This window comes from Dipodomys ordii, unplaced genomic scaffold (genome assembly GCF_000151885.1).
Source record: "Dipodomys ordii isolate 6190 unplaced genomic scaffold, Dord_2.0 Scaffold25, whole genome shotgun sequence".
Taxonomy (NCBI): domain Eukaryota; kingdom Metazoa; phylum Chordata; class Mammalia; order Rodentia; family Heteromyidae; genus Dipodomys; species Dipodomys ordii.
The window spans coordinates 16,797,946-16,812,907 of record NW_012267241.1 but is presented as its reverse complement, the minus strand read 5'-3'; the positions used below and the strand labels follow the sequence as shown (position 1 = coordinate 16,812,907).

The 14,962-nt window shown below is 37.3% G+C and overlaps 1 protein-coding gene across 3 annotated transcripts in view; it reads left to right on the top strand.

Moving 5' to 3' along the window:
- The window catches only part of Psma8 (proteasome (prosome, macropain) subunit, alpha type, 8), a 30,660-nt gene extending 20,716 nt beyond the window's left edge, over nt 1–9,944 (top strand). For 2 of the 3 annotated variants that reach the window (XM_013014859.1, XM_013014858.1), the window contains exons 4-7: nt 768–890; nt 6,740–6,859; nt 7,051–7,113; nt 9,265–9,944. In XM_013014859.1, the coding sequence (XP_012870313.1) occupies nt 768–890; nt 6,740–6,859; nt 7,051–7,113; nt 9,265–9,357 (399 nt within the window). In that variant the 3' untranslated portion in view covers nt 9,358–9,944. The remainder of the gene's footprint in view (nt 1–767; nt 891–6,739; nt 6,860–7,050; nt 7,114–9,264) is intronic. The other variant, XM_013014860.1, reaches the window with a different exon arrangement.
- Nucleotides 9,945–14,962: the final 5,018 nt, after the last annotated feature.

The following is a 14,962-nucleotide window of genomic DNA, read 5'->3' as shown; positions in this document are numbered from 1 at the left end:
TAAGGAATATAATTCGTTTCCAGCACTGCATTGTCTTTGAAAAGAAAGAATAATTTTTCTTCAGGAGAAACAAAAGGTCCTTTTACATGTGGCTGAAAGAAACGTTTCATTTGGATTTTTAAGTAGAGATAACCTAGCATAAAGTGAACAAAACATTTGATAATAATAGTATCAAGTAAGAATACTTGGTAATAATAGTAACAATTAGTGTCCCTCAAGGTAGACCAGGATGTGCTTCCAAAGCATAGCTTATTGAAATCAGCTTTACTGAGAGCCAAAATGATGTGCATAACCCCCCAATCTTCTCCTCTATTAAAGAGACTTAGGTGTAGTAGTTATGTTGCCAAGTTGTACACAAAGCAACAAAACACATCTCAAAGCCACGTAGAAGCAAACTTGTGATTTTATTTTCCTAATTATATATATTAATTTACGTTTGTTATGAGTTGAAATTAGTCCAGAAAGAGCCCTAAAATGGTATAAAATACAGTTTTAGAATAAAATAAGAATCAAACTCTGAAGGCAGAGGCAGGTGGCCTGTCTAGGTGAAGTTAGTAGTGAGATAGTATCTGAGAAAGATAGCAAAAAGATTAGAGGCATGGTTTTAGTGGTAGAGCACTTGTCTAGTAATATCATGGTCCTGACTTTACTCCCTGGTGCAGCATAAACTACATAGATAATTTTTGTCAGCAATGTTTTATTTGTTATACAGTATGTTTTATTTGATAAGTAATAGTGTTATCCTAAAAATAAATTTTATTTTGCAGAAATACACCCAGAGCAATGGAAGAAGACCTTTTGGTATTTCTGCCTTAATTGTAGGTTTTGATGATGACGGCATCCCAAGATTGTATCAGACAGATCCCTCTGGTACCTATCATGCTTGGAAAGTGAGTAATGAATTTATTATTTTTTAGAACTTGAATATATGCATTATAATTATTGTTTTCAGGGGATATTACAAAATGATGTACACAAATTTTATTGTTACAGTCACTTAGCTAGTCAAAAAATAATGATTATGAATAATGAAAATAATATTCTTTTCCTTACTTTTGAAAAAATATAACAGATCTAAGTGTTTATAACAAGCCAAGTAAGAGAAATACTATACAGTTCCTCACCAGTTCATTCTTCCATGTTACTATGTTAGTATTGTGTCCTAAGATACTTGCTTTAAGTAAAAGTAGTACAGTATTTGCTTTTAATTAAAAATTTGGCCACACATCTAGGAGCCTGAGATCTGAGGATCAGGGTTCAAAGCCAGCCTTGGAAGGGAAGTTCATTAGACTCTTTTATTTTTGTGCTGGTCCTGGAATTTGAACTTAATGTCTATAGACACTGTCCCTGAGCTTCTTTTGCTCAAGATTAGCACTCTACAACTTAAACCAGAGCTCTACTTTAGGCTTTTTTAATGGTAGTTTATTAGAGATAAGAGTCTCACAGACTGTCCTACTTGGGTTGGCTTTAACCGTGATCCTCAGATCTCATCACCCAGCCTTCTATCTCCAATTAACCACACAATACACAACACTCTCTCACATAGACACACTGGAAGGGGAGCTGTAGCTCAAGTATTAGATTAGTGAAAAAAGCTAAGGGACAGAGCCCAGGCCCTAAGTACAAGCCCCAGTACCAACACACACACACACACACACACACACACACACACACACACACACACACACACACACACACACACACACACACACAGAATTTGATGACCACTTAAACCCTACTCTGAAATATTTAACATGTCCTCTATTCTACTAGAGTCAGATCCTCCAAACCTATGTTACATACTTAGGTTTTAACATATAGCTATAATCTCCACAAGATTCCTGGATCCTGAAGTAGTTTATTTTCTGGATGAGCTGTTATTTTTTGTTAGTACCAGCTCTTAACTTTATTTAAAGATACACTCAAATCCAGTACCAAAGTCTAGGAACCAGAGAAACTAGTAGTAGTTTCCAGAAGTGAATTTTCATATGTTCTTCTATAAAAGAATAAGACTATGTATGTTATAGAATTTACTGTAGGGGATCTTTTACTTCATTAAAAGTTTTAAGTACACAGGTTTTAAACAGTTCCATTTTATGAAAGTTAAATCTAAAATATAAACATACCAAAACACTTGCAGGGCCATATTATAATATATAATCAAACTGAAGGGGTGGGTTTACATAGTATAACACCTTTGAACAATTATAAAAGGTCAATGAATTCCAGGAAGCTTAGCCAGGCAGGCTTCAAACCTCGATCCTGAGATCTCAACCTCTTGAGTAGCTAGAATTACAGGCTGGAGCACCCTGCTCTGATAGTTTTTAACAGTTAAACAGACCAGTAAAGCAGTAGATTATAATTTTGCAACAAATGTCAGCTGTACCTTTTTAATCTGCCTAGGTATTCTAATTGGTAATCAAAAGGTATAGATTTATCTGATGCAAATACATTTTTTCTGCCAACAAGAAATCTTTTACGTGTACTAGGTTTCTTGTACCTCCCAAGTCAATGACCTAATGAAAGCAAGCTTGAAATATTTTGAAGCCTGCCATCTTCTGTCTGCATTTGTCATTACATTTTCACTCTTCATTTAAGTATCAAAATACAACATAACACAATTTCCAAGTTAACATAATTCTTAAAATTTTAATCTGATTTCTTTCTAGGGATATCCAGAAAAGTCTTTTTATGTTGTCACAGTAACTTAAGAAATTTGTATATTTTTGAACTGTTGGAAATGTCGTTGATGATGATCTTGCTATGGTGACCTCAGGCCACATTTGGAATGGGGAGAGTGTGAACTGCCTCTGCATGTACCCACAGGCAGACATAGAACCCACACAATGGTCATTTTATGTGTCTTACATACTGTGCATTCCTATGGTGTTGTAGGAGAAGGAATTACAATGGAACTTAAAAATCTATAACAAAAATATAAAAAATGTTCAATTTACATACTTAGTAACTGAGATTTGAGGCTGAAATGATTTTATTTTAGGTTTGCATTCCGAGTAAATGGCAATTAGTGGAAGCTATTAGGAATAAGTTTGATTCTTTCTACTACATAATGCTATCTTCCATATGCACAATGATTTTCTGTGCCTATCATACAAATTCTGATACTCATTCTTGGAGATAGAATATTCATTCTTAGGAGATAGAATGAAATCTTCTGACTTGATTTCTACTTCGGACTTCTTTTTTTGTATTAACATTTTAACTATGAGACTCAGTTGTTCATTGTTTGTTTGTTTCTGTTTCATTTGTTCTGTTTTTTACCCTGACTTTTTTACCCTCAGTATTCTGGCTCAGTGGACTTGGGGAAATAGCTATGGCACTAATGTGACAACGTTCTGCAAGGTGGAGTTGCAGTTTAACAAGATATCGGAAGAGAAAATGTGGAATTTTTAGTAGAAATCTGAAGGGTGACTCATGATACATTGTAGAAATGCTAGAACTAGCTGGGACCAACACTTTAGTTTGGAGTTTGTTACCTAATACATGAAAAAAGAAATGTACTCATCACCTGACTTACGTAACTGTAAACCCCTCTGAACATCCCTTTACAATAACAGTTTTAAAAATTGTCCCTAACATGAAGAAAAATGGTTAGGGATCAAATTTAAGGCCTTACACATGCTACATAAGAGGTCTATCTTTGAGCCCTACAACTCTTATTTCTGAAAATCGGTTCCATTGATACCAATGTTGGGTTATATAGCGCTCCATTGGTTTTTCACTTTATATAGGAATGCTAACAGAGATCCCCAGAAAATCCTTTGAATTCTAGTACCTCTTTCCTGATCCCATTGACTCATAGTTACTTTACTTCTATTGATAATCAGAACAAATCATACTATCCTTTTCTTTGTTTATTCAGTGGCATGAGGAGTCCAAACTAGATAAATAGCAGTGTAATCGTCTAACTCAGTAAAACTATCATGTCCTCTATTAGAAATATGCCCTTTTGCATTACCTCCCCACATACACACACATTTGGGGAATTCATGGTATAGGGAATTCATGGGGGATTCATGCTATAGGGAAGGATTCCGAAAAAGCTGTTCTTCACATCAGTAAAGCTATTAAATCTACCCTGGTTAGCAAGAAATAAGTATGATGGGACAGAAGATTGGCAGACAGATGATCAAGATGAATAGAAGGCAAAGTAAATCTAACTTTTTAGGGATGTTGTTCTGAGGTGTCTGTCCCTTGCTGTTCATAAATCTGGTACCATAGAGAAGGAATTAGTTAACAATTCCCAAGTAATCATCCTACTGCCACAGTTGCCCTTGCCTGTTCTAGTCTTCAGTATGACCAATGGCAGTTTTCATCCTGGCAGCAAACTTGGCCACATAAGAATTTTTAATCTCTGTCATTGCAGTAAAACTCAGGGAAACCATGCACTTCAAAGCAGATGATTACCACAGTCTTAAGAATATCATCAATGAGGGGCTGGGAAGTTGGCTCAGTGGTAGAGCGCTTGCCTTGCATGCCTGAGCCCCTGGGTTCGATTCCTCAGCACCACATAAGCAAAAAGAAAAAAGCTGGAAGTGGCGCTGTGGCTCAAGTGGTAGAGCGCTAGCCTTGAGCTGAAGAGCTGAGGGACAGCGCCCAGGCCCAGAGTTCAGGCCCCACGACTGGAGGCCCAGAGTTCAGGCCCCACGACTGGACCCCCCAAAAAATATATATATATCATCAATGAGAGACATGTGAAAGATGCCACAGAGTTTGGGTTAAATTTGGGTTTGTGTTGGGTACACTAGAAAATTTAAAAAAAAAATCTTGAGCTGCTGAAGATTCAGTCAGGAAATTGGGTTTGCCTCTTGAGGCAAAGGAATAAGGATCATTATTTTCAGACCAGCTTGAACTACTACAAAGTTAGATTGTATCCCAATGGTAGGGGAGGTAGAAATGTAGTTTGTTTATAGAATGTAAGGCCTAATGTTTAATTATAACAAGGCCCCAGCTGACAAAAAATAATTACAATTTGATCAAGAAACTGACTATACTGTAAAGTTGTAATTGATGTGAATATAGTGCCTCTGAATTCTTGGATCCATGACCTGGACGTCAAGCCTTCTGATGACACCAGCAAATACACGTGAGGAACAAGATGATCTGTACAAGTCCTTTATCCAGAACTCCCCAACATTGTCAGTCAACGATCTTTTTGACTAAGATGACCAGGAAGTTGAATAAAAGTTCATAGTTAATACATTGTGATCCAGGTGGGGGGAGGCAATGTCATAGTAATCCACCCAGAACTTATTGTCAAGGCTGTTGGCAAGAAATTGTACATCAGTCTTCTGCTCAAAGTGAACCACCTCAGCTTTGTGACTGTGTCTCTTAAGACCTAAAAGCTAGTATAGTCCAGTGATTAGAGCATGTCTTCATTATTGGTGTGAGGCCATGAGTTCAGGCCTCAGTGCTGGCACCAGAGGGAGCAGGGTAGGGACAGGGACAGAAACAGGGAGAGAAATTGGATAATATCTGGAGATATATTTGATTGTTAGACTAGGGTGAAGATGCTACTAGACCCAAATCAGTTAAGACTGCAAAGTAACCTACAATTCATAGAACACACATGATAAAAAACTAATAATGTTGAGTTTAAAGAACTCCAAGCCCCCATGTCTTCATCCAAGAGTTTGTATTCAAGATAGTACCTATTAATCATTTTCATAAGGGTTAAATGATAATCCACTTAGGGCAGGAATCAAGTGGTAGAGTACTTGCCTAGCAAGCATGAGGCTCTGAGTTCAAACCCAAGTACTACTAAAAAGAAAATCCAGTTAAAACAACATAATGCCTGACACATAAGTGTTCCATTAACATGTCGTCGTCGTCGTCGTCGTCGTCGTCATCATCATCATCATCAGTTGTAATGACCTCCTTAAATGAAAAGAACATACTGTCTGCTACCAATAGCCTTGCAAGCACAGAGATCCGTTTGCCTCTTTCCTTCATCTGTGTGTGAAAATTTCATCTATGTATGAACATTTCAAAGAACAGAGAAAAATAGGAAATAGAATAGAAGCCCTTTTTGCTTCTTAAGTCACAGGAAGTGACTTAAAGTTCCATTTTCTCATAGAAGTTCTATTCATATAAGTACTTTCCTTTTTACATTGACATTGATGTCTTTTATTGGTTTGTTGTTTGGGGTTTTTTTTTTTGTAGGTCATGGGGCTTGAACTCTGGGCCTGGGCACTGTCCCTCAGCTCTACAGCTCAAGGCTAGCGCTCTGCCACTTGAGCCACAGTGCCACTTCTGGCTTTTTGGTGGTTAATTGGAGATAAGAGTCTCCCAGACTTTCCTGCCTGGGCTGGCTTTGAACCATGATCCTCATATCTCAGCCACCTGAGTAGCTAGGATTACAGGCGTGAGCCACTGGCACCAGGCTTGTTATTTGTTTTTTGAGAAAGAGTCTCATTAGCTAAGGCTAGCCTCAAACTCACTGTATAGCCCAAGCTGGCCTAGAACTCACTCTCTCCAGATTTTTCTGTCTTCTCTAGATATAAAGGACCTGGCAGCCATTAAACTACCCAGAAACATCATTACCATTTATGAATTATGAAAAACTCTAAATGCATTTCTAGAATGTTTACTAAATTTTCACGTAACTTTTTACATTGTATTTCTAGTAAGGAATATTGGAGTAAACTCCAGAATCCTAAATTCACATACATTTGTTCATATTTCAATGGTACTAATAATTACTTCTTTCTTTTTCAAGGCCAATGCAATAGGTCGAAGTGCTAAAACTGTTAGAGAATTTCTAGAAAAGAATTACACAGAAGATGCCATAGCAAATGACAATGAAGCTATCAAGCTAGCAATAAGAGCTTTGCTAGAAGTAAGTGATCTAAGAAAGCACTCAGAAAATCACATTGTTTTTTTTCTAATACATTTTATTAAACACAAAATGTGCTGATGTGTATGTGTCTGTGTGTGTTTTGTGGTGCTAGGGATCAAACCCAGGGACACACATTTAACTACATCTCAAACTAGTTAAACTAGTTCTGATATGTACTTTTTCTTTATTAGGTTGTCCAGTCTGGTGGGAAAAATATTGAACTGGCTATAATAAGAAGAAATCAACCATTGAAGGTAAGTCATTAACCAAAGAGGAAAAAAATCAATAATATATTTTGACAAAAGTTGAAGTATTGTTGATACCTGTGAGTCTTCATTATAAGCAAAAGACAAACATCCATTTGCATCCCAAGACTTCCATTTTGTTTTGGTAGGTTAATAGTCACTAATTTGTATATGGTTTTTGGCAGTATTTACAGCCCCAGTCTGTTTGTGAAGATTTGGTCAGAGTCGGATTTCTGTATAAGCCTACCAGTTTAGTTCCTGTGAATAGGAACATCTACCAATTCAGTCCTTTGTGAGGTCTGACTAGCATATTCCCTATGGAATTGCTAGTACCATCCAGAGAACAGTTCCTTTTCCTCTTTTTTATATCTCTGAAGTCAAGATATTCTCACCAGTGTCAATAGGTTGCTGTTTTTATGTTATTGGCCTTCTAGGTTTCTACATGATAGTATCTTTGATTATGTCAAAGGACCTTCCCTCACTTTTTTATTATCTGCTGTTGTCTCCTCTCCAAACCCCATTACCCCACCCCTATCCTGGGGAATAAACCCAGAGCTTTGCAGATGTTAGGCAGTGCTCTGCTATTGAGTTACATCCCCAGCCTATGTCTGCTGGCTTTCATCTCTTTTTTTTTCTTCTACTTTTCACTTGAAAATACATTGAACTGGGCTGGGAAGGTGGCTCTGTGGTAGAGTGCTTGCCTTGCATGCATGAGGCCCTGGGTTCGATTCCTCAGCACCACATAAGCAGAAAAAGCTAGAAGTGGTGCTGTGGCTCAAGTGGTAGAGCGCTAGCCTTGAGCTGAAGAGCTGAGGGACAGTGCCCAGGCCCAGAGTTCAGGATGCATGACCTGCAAAAAAAAAAAGAAAATACATTGAACCTCTCTCAGTGAATGGATCAAGGAAATGCTGTATTTCATTATAAGCTTTTAATATCTTCTTTTAAAAAATATATGTAATTGTGTGTAATCATCACAAGGTGGAGGGCAGTTAGCAGGATGTAGCTGGCTACCTCCTTAATTTCAACATGTTCATACACTGGTGGCTGGATGTGAGGACTCATGTCTATAATCCTAGCAATCGGGAGGCCAAAAGAAGAATCTGAAACCAGTCTGGGCTAAATTCAGGACTCTGCCTCACATACAAAAAAGCTTATACTCAGGATCTGATTTTAAATGTTAAGGCTTCTTAGACTCTTGCACAAATAATGTCATGCCACTTTATTCAGAGTTTTGATATAATCACCTAATTATTTGTCTAACTATGGAATATTATAGCAAGCAAGATTTACATGTTATTCCACCTTATTTTCAGAGCACATAGATCTCCCAGTAAATGTTTTAGGTTAAGTTCCCTCCATCATATATTCAGATAACAACTTTTACGTATATTATTGACAAAGACAGATTCTTTGAAATACAGTAGTGCAATACAAAGAATTCTGAAATTGAAACAGAAGTCAGAGGGCTAATTGTTAATTCCTCTGCTGGTTTTACTCTTAGCTCCCTTTTATGTAAAATATGGTGATGGGATAATTGCTAAAATCTCTTGAAAAACTGCCATCTAGTAAAGCTGGTTATTTCCTTATTAGTCACTAAATACCTTTTTCATTAATAAAGAAATGTATTCAGGTCTCCCTATATAAATTCCTTAACTTTATTTAAGTAGTCTATAGCAGCAATTGTGTAATATTGGATCTGTGTGTGAGACATTCAATAGAAATGTTAAAAACAACATTGAACATTTTTAGAAGATACAGACTTCTTGCTTTCAGCCTAGTGGAGGAGACATTAAACATAATGCAAATCATCTTTACTTATCTCTTTTGACAATTGTATGAACTGACCAAATAGATAAACCCTGTTAGAGAATCACACAATAGGGTGAGTCAAAGGGAGTACAAATAGAAATAAATTGCCTGTTGAAAAATTTTCAGTTACACATATGATATGTAATTCAACATACATTTTGCTTTACTTTCTTTCAAAATGTAGTAATAACGGAGATATCAGAGATCTGATCTTATTACAAGTTTGTTGTTTTTGAGTCTTATGAAACATTTCACTGTATATTTGAAGTGACAAAATGCAAAATTATAGACAGAAATATTTAGATACCAATGTAACTAAAATTTGCTTTTTAAAATTTTTCCTCTTTTCAGATGTTTAGTGCCAAAGAAATTGAATTCCAAGTAACTGAAATAGAAAAAGAAAAGGAAGAAGCAGAGAAGAAAAAAACAAAAAAGAACATTTAAAATCTTCAGATGACCACTAAAAGCTTCTAATGTTTTGTTTACTTGTTTAGAATTACTTAGCAAAAGTTTAGAGGAAATAATTTAGAATGAGCATAAGCTTAGATCTTATATGCAGTTTTAAAAATGCCAGGTTTGTGGCTATCTTTGGTCTGCTACAGAGTCAAGCATAGATTCATGTGAAGACTGTCTTTGAAAGCATGTTGCTTTTTTTCACAAAAAAACTTTAAGTAAATATAAAAATTTAATTTTAAAAAGTCATGTTATGAAGCAACTAGCTATGATCAAATAAACAATATGAGTTATATTTCTTGGTTAATGATAAAAACATCCATGTGTTGGTAAATTATTCAAAGTCTTGTCATTCTCTCCAAGAACTGTGAGGACCCAATACACCCTTCAAGATCTGAAAATAACAGTATGACTTTCTGAATAGAACTCCAGTAGTTCAGAAATTAATAGCACTTTATCAACAAAAGAAATACAAGAGTGAAGAGAATGGGTTAAAATCTTTCCCAAATATCCATCCAGCTGAAGATTCACATCTAGAATATATGCAGAGATAAAAAATTAAACAACAGAGAGGGGAAGAGAAATAAGAAAATGCTGAAACAAGGATACAGGTTGACCCATTGTAACAATGAGATGTACAAGACACTATGTTGAAAACAAACTTTATTACTTGGGGGTGGGGAGGGAGGAGTTGGGGAAGCAAGGAGGGAAGAAATAGTGGAAAAACAAAGGAGGGGGTAATTATGGTCGATAGGAAATGTACTCATTACCTTAGTCATGTAACTGTAACCCCTCTGTACAGTATCTTTACAATAAAAAATATTAAACAACAGTAGAGCCAATGATCAGTAAATAGGCAATTAGAGTGAACAGATATTTTCAAATGAAGATGTACAGATAACCATTAAATACATGAAGAAATATTGAATATTTAGTTATCAGAGAAATCCCATGCAAAACCATGTTAAGATTTCATTTTGTTTTCAAAAAATGTCTAATCAATAAACAATAAATGTTGGTAAAATGCAGAAAGAACCTCTAGTGGGAAAGTTAGTCCAGACACATGGAGTTAGTATGCAGATTCCCCAAAAAGTTGAAAACAGAATTCTGATATGATCTAACTATCCCAGTTCTGGGATAGTTTGATTCTAAAAGAATCAAAGCCAGTTTATTGTGGAGAAGCCTGAAAGCCCATGTTTATTGATGCACAATAGAATATATCTGGAATCAACATAGGTTTCTGTGAATGGATGGATGGCTAAAAAATGTAGTATGTGTATACAATGGAATTTTATTCACCCATAAAGAAGAATGAGATTGTCACTTTTAGGAAAATATGAAACCAGAGATGATCATGTCAAGTGACCTCAGGCAATCCCATAAAGGGTAGAATCACAAATATTCTCTCATGTGGAATGCAGGTAGGGGAAGAGCATGAGAATGAAAAGGGAACTGTTAGGAACACAGAAAGGGAAAACGGAGTCAGGAGGGGGATAAAGGAAGAATAACTTGCCCCTGGTTTGAAAGAACATAACACAAAGAGGAAGATGGACAAGCTCAGCCTAGCCCACCATCCTGCAGCTGTTACCCAGGGAAAAGTCTTGTCTGTTTTAAACCAATCACAATCTGACAAGTTAACTAAAGGGAGGAGGAAAAAGGTCCCAGACCACATGACAGACAACCAGTTTTTAGGTCCTACCACTCATTTCTGAGTGGCGTTTACTTCTCTTTGTTAATAAATTATTAGTCTACTATAATTGCATTTGCTGTTCCTCACTTTATTTCTGTACTATCAGAGAACAAGAACCCAATCTTGTATGATTAAAGCACATTGTACACACATAGTGGAATGTCATAATGAAACCTATTGCTTTCTTTTCTTTTTTGGGGGGCGGGGTCCGGTCGTGGGGCCTGAACTCTGGGCCTGGGCACTGTCCTTCAACTCTTCAGCTCAAGGCTAGAGCTCTACTACTTGAGCCACAGCTCCACTTCCAGCTGTTTTCTTTTTGCTTATGTGGTGCTGAGGAATCGAACATACAAGGTATACAAGGCAAGTGCTCTACCACTGAGCCACCTTCCCAGCCCCGAAACTTATTGCTTTCTATAATTAATATACACTAATAAAACTATTTAATTCTTCCCAGGAACTAATATAATGGTACACTACTATAATAGCAGCTACTCACCAGCTGATGCAGGAGGATCACAAGTTTGAGGCCAGCAAGATCCTACCTCAAGGAGATGTGTGTGTGTGTGTGTGTGTGTACCCAGAGGATGTAGTTAACAGAATTTTTACCTAGCATATGTGAGATCCAGAGTTCAATCCACAGCACCATACACACACACACAAAATTCATCAAATTTTGCTCTTTTCATAAGCAATAGTATAATATTTTGGTTGTGGAGCAAACATTAAAAGCCAAATTCAGGGCTGGGAAGGTGGCTCAGTGGTAGAGCACTTGCCTTACATGCATGAGGCCCTGGGTTTGATTCCTCAGCACCACATAAGCAAAAAGAAAAAAGCTGGAAGTGGTGCTGTGGCTCAAGTGGTAGAGTGTTAGCCTTGAGCTGAAGAGCTGAGTGACAGCACCCATGCCCAGAGTTTAGGCCCCACGACCAGACCCCCCCAAAAAAAGCCAAAGTTGATAAAGGTATCCTAGCAGGATGCTAGTTAAAAATAAGGAGGGACCCCCACAATATAACCCCTGCTTTCACTGTATTTGATGTCAGCATAATTTGTGGAGGGGAAGGGGAAAAACAAATCGTTTAAATAGGGATACAGGTGGACCCATTGCAACAATGAGATGTACAAGTCCTTATGTCGAAAACGAACTTTACAACTTTGGTGAGGGGGGGGGGGGGGAGTGGGGAGGATTGGTGGGGGGGCAGGGGGAGGATGGGAAGGGATAGGAAGGGGAAACAAAGGAGGAGGCTACAATGCTTGATAAGAAATGTACTCATTATCTTGCCCATGTAATTGTAACTCCTCTGTACAGTATTGTCACAATAAAATATATATATATATACACATATATATATATATATAGTCTGAAAAAATAAGGAGAGAAGTTCATCCCTGAAATTTTAATTTTTATTTTATTTTAGCTCCAGTATATTCATTATGTTAGGCTTGTTATATGGGCCATCAAAGAATTGAGTGTTTTGCTTAAGCTTGGTATTGTGCTACATTTATAAGGAGACAGAGAACTTAATCCAAATGGCCCACAGAAGAATGTACTTAGTGTCCGTATTTCATTATTTTAAAGATAGCAATAGGCTTAGACATAAAAGTTCAGATACCAGGAAATGTTTTTGGTGGCATTGGGTTTTTTGCTATTTTCTATTATTTTCTTTTTGAAAACAGGGAAGCATAGAAGTCAATTTTTGTAGAAGAATGAAGAGCTCAGGAGTGATGGTAAAGAATCAACTTGTTTGAAGTGGCGCTGTAGCTCAAGTGGTAGAGCGCTCGCCTTGAGTTGAAGAGCTGAGGGACAATGCCCAGGCCCAGAGTTCAAGCCCCAAGACCGACAAAAAAAAAAAAAAGAATCAACTTGTTTTAATGCTGTAAAGCCAGGACAAGCAAAAGGGCAGAGTTAGAATTTTAAGAGGTAACAACAATCATATGGCCACCTAATCAGTGTTTGTCTTGAGATAAATTCCTGTCACATCCTGATGCTGCACTTCCATTGTCTAGATACAAAGATTAAAGAGCATGTTCTAGAGCTAGCTGTACAGTCTCTAATGCCACCCCTGACTTATTCCCTGGCTGCCTTTCTAGTTTTGTTGGAACCATGGAATTCTGTATGTATTTTACCTCTTTATACCTAAGCATCAAAGCCAAATATTTGTTTCTCTACGCCCCTCCTGGCCCTGCTTAACATCCTAGAGGCAAAGGTACTTGCCAAATGGAAGGCTTACTAAGCAATATTTAGTGTTTTGAACAAAAAGCAAAAATTGATTACCAATAATCAGCTCTGGGGCTGGAAGTATGGGTCACATGGGAGAACACTTTCCTAAAGCCATGAGTTCAACCCCATACTGCCAAAATAATAATAAACATAAAAATCAGCCTCACTGAAGATTCTCTTGCTTTCACTGTCTCTGACTCTGTTCCTGTGTGTCTCTCTGCCTCTTTCCTCTCCTCTCCTGTCTTCTCTTCTCCTCTCCTCTCCTTTCTTCTCCTATCTAGTGATGCTGAAGTTTGAACTCAAGACCTTGTACTTGCTCAGCTTACTTTCACCTGGCACTCTAAACCGTTTGAGCCAGACCTTCATCCTAGCATTTTATTGATTTTGTGGGAGATAGTCTCTTAGGCTTTTCTGCCTGAGCCACCTTCAAATCATGATACCCAAGATCTTAGCTTTCCGAGTATCTAGAATTAACAGACATGAGCCACCAGTGCCAGACTCAGATGTCCCTCTTAACACAAATGTACATGCAGAAGTCTGCAATTTCCCATCGTGAAGAGTCTGTGTCCTTGTCACACATCTTAACATCTTGCACATGGGCCTTTTCTTAATATTCATCACAGTATATTCAGATCATCTGTTTGATCTACTTATTGACAAATATGGAGTGCTGTATGAGTATTGGCCAACTACAAATAAAGGATGGAACTACAACCACATCCTGTAGCTGATGTGTCCCTGTTCTAGGTAGGCAAGATGGAGATTGACAGAGCTGAGATATGGGTTTCAAGGAAATCCATTAGCATTGTATCTATGCCAAAATCACCCAGAGGTGTAATGTCCTGTCCTCAGTTTGAGCTAGACACTGGAACCTAGGAAGGTCTTGCTGCCTTCTCTTATTAAGTATAAGAGGTATGATACATGTTGAGGATATGATGATAATAATGATCTAAGTTCTTGACCTCATTACTAGGTAGTTGAAAAACAGCAATTAAACCCAAATAATTTTAATGCAATTGAGATTAGTGTTGTGAAACTTCATGTCTGTTTTCACTTCTAAACTATATTTGTTTTTCCTTCATTTTGTTTTCATGGCTTGCCTATGATTATAACTTAATAAATGCTTGTAAAGCTGTTGTTGACCTGCAGATTGTCTCCTTTAAAATAAATAAAATACCTACAAAATACTGGAGCTAAACACAGTGGCTCATGCCTATAATCATAGCCACTTGGAAGAAAGAGATTAGAGGATTGTGGTTCAAGGCCAGCCTAGGCATAAAAAAAGTATTGATAGTCTATGTCAACCAATAATTGGGTGCAGTGATGCATATCTGTTATTCCAATTACAGGTAAAGCAAAGTGGATGAGCATAGTGGCTTGTACCTGTCATTTTCAGCAACTCAAGGCAGCAAAAACAAGAGGATCACACCCTGGGCCACTCTAAGCATATCATATATGAGATCATATCTCAAAAAGCAAACTACAGAAAAACAACTAAGTGGCAGGAAGCAAACATTTCTCCATAGCAACATTAAACATCAATGGGCTCAATTCCCTAATAAAAAGAAATAGACCAGTAGACTGGATCAAAAAACAAGATACAACCATTTGTCATTGCCAAGAAACACACCTCACAGTCAAAGATAAACACAAATTACAAGTGAAGGGATGGAAAATGCATCCTGCAA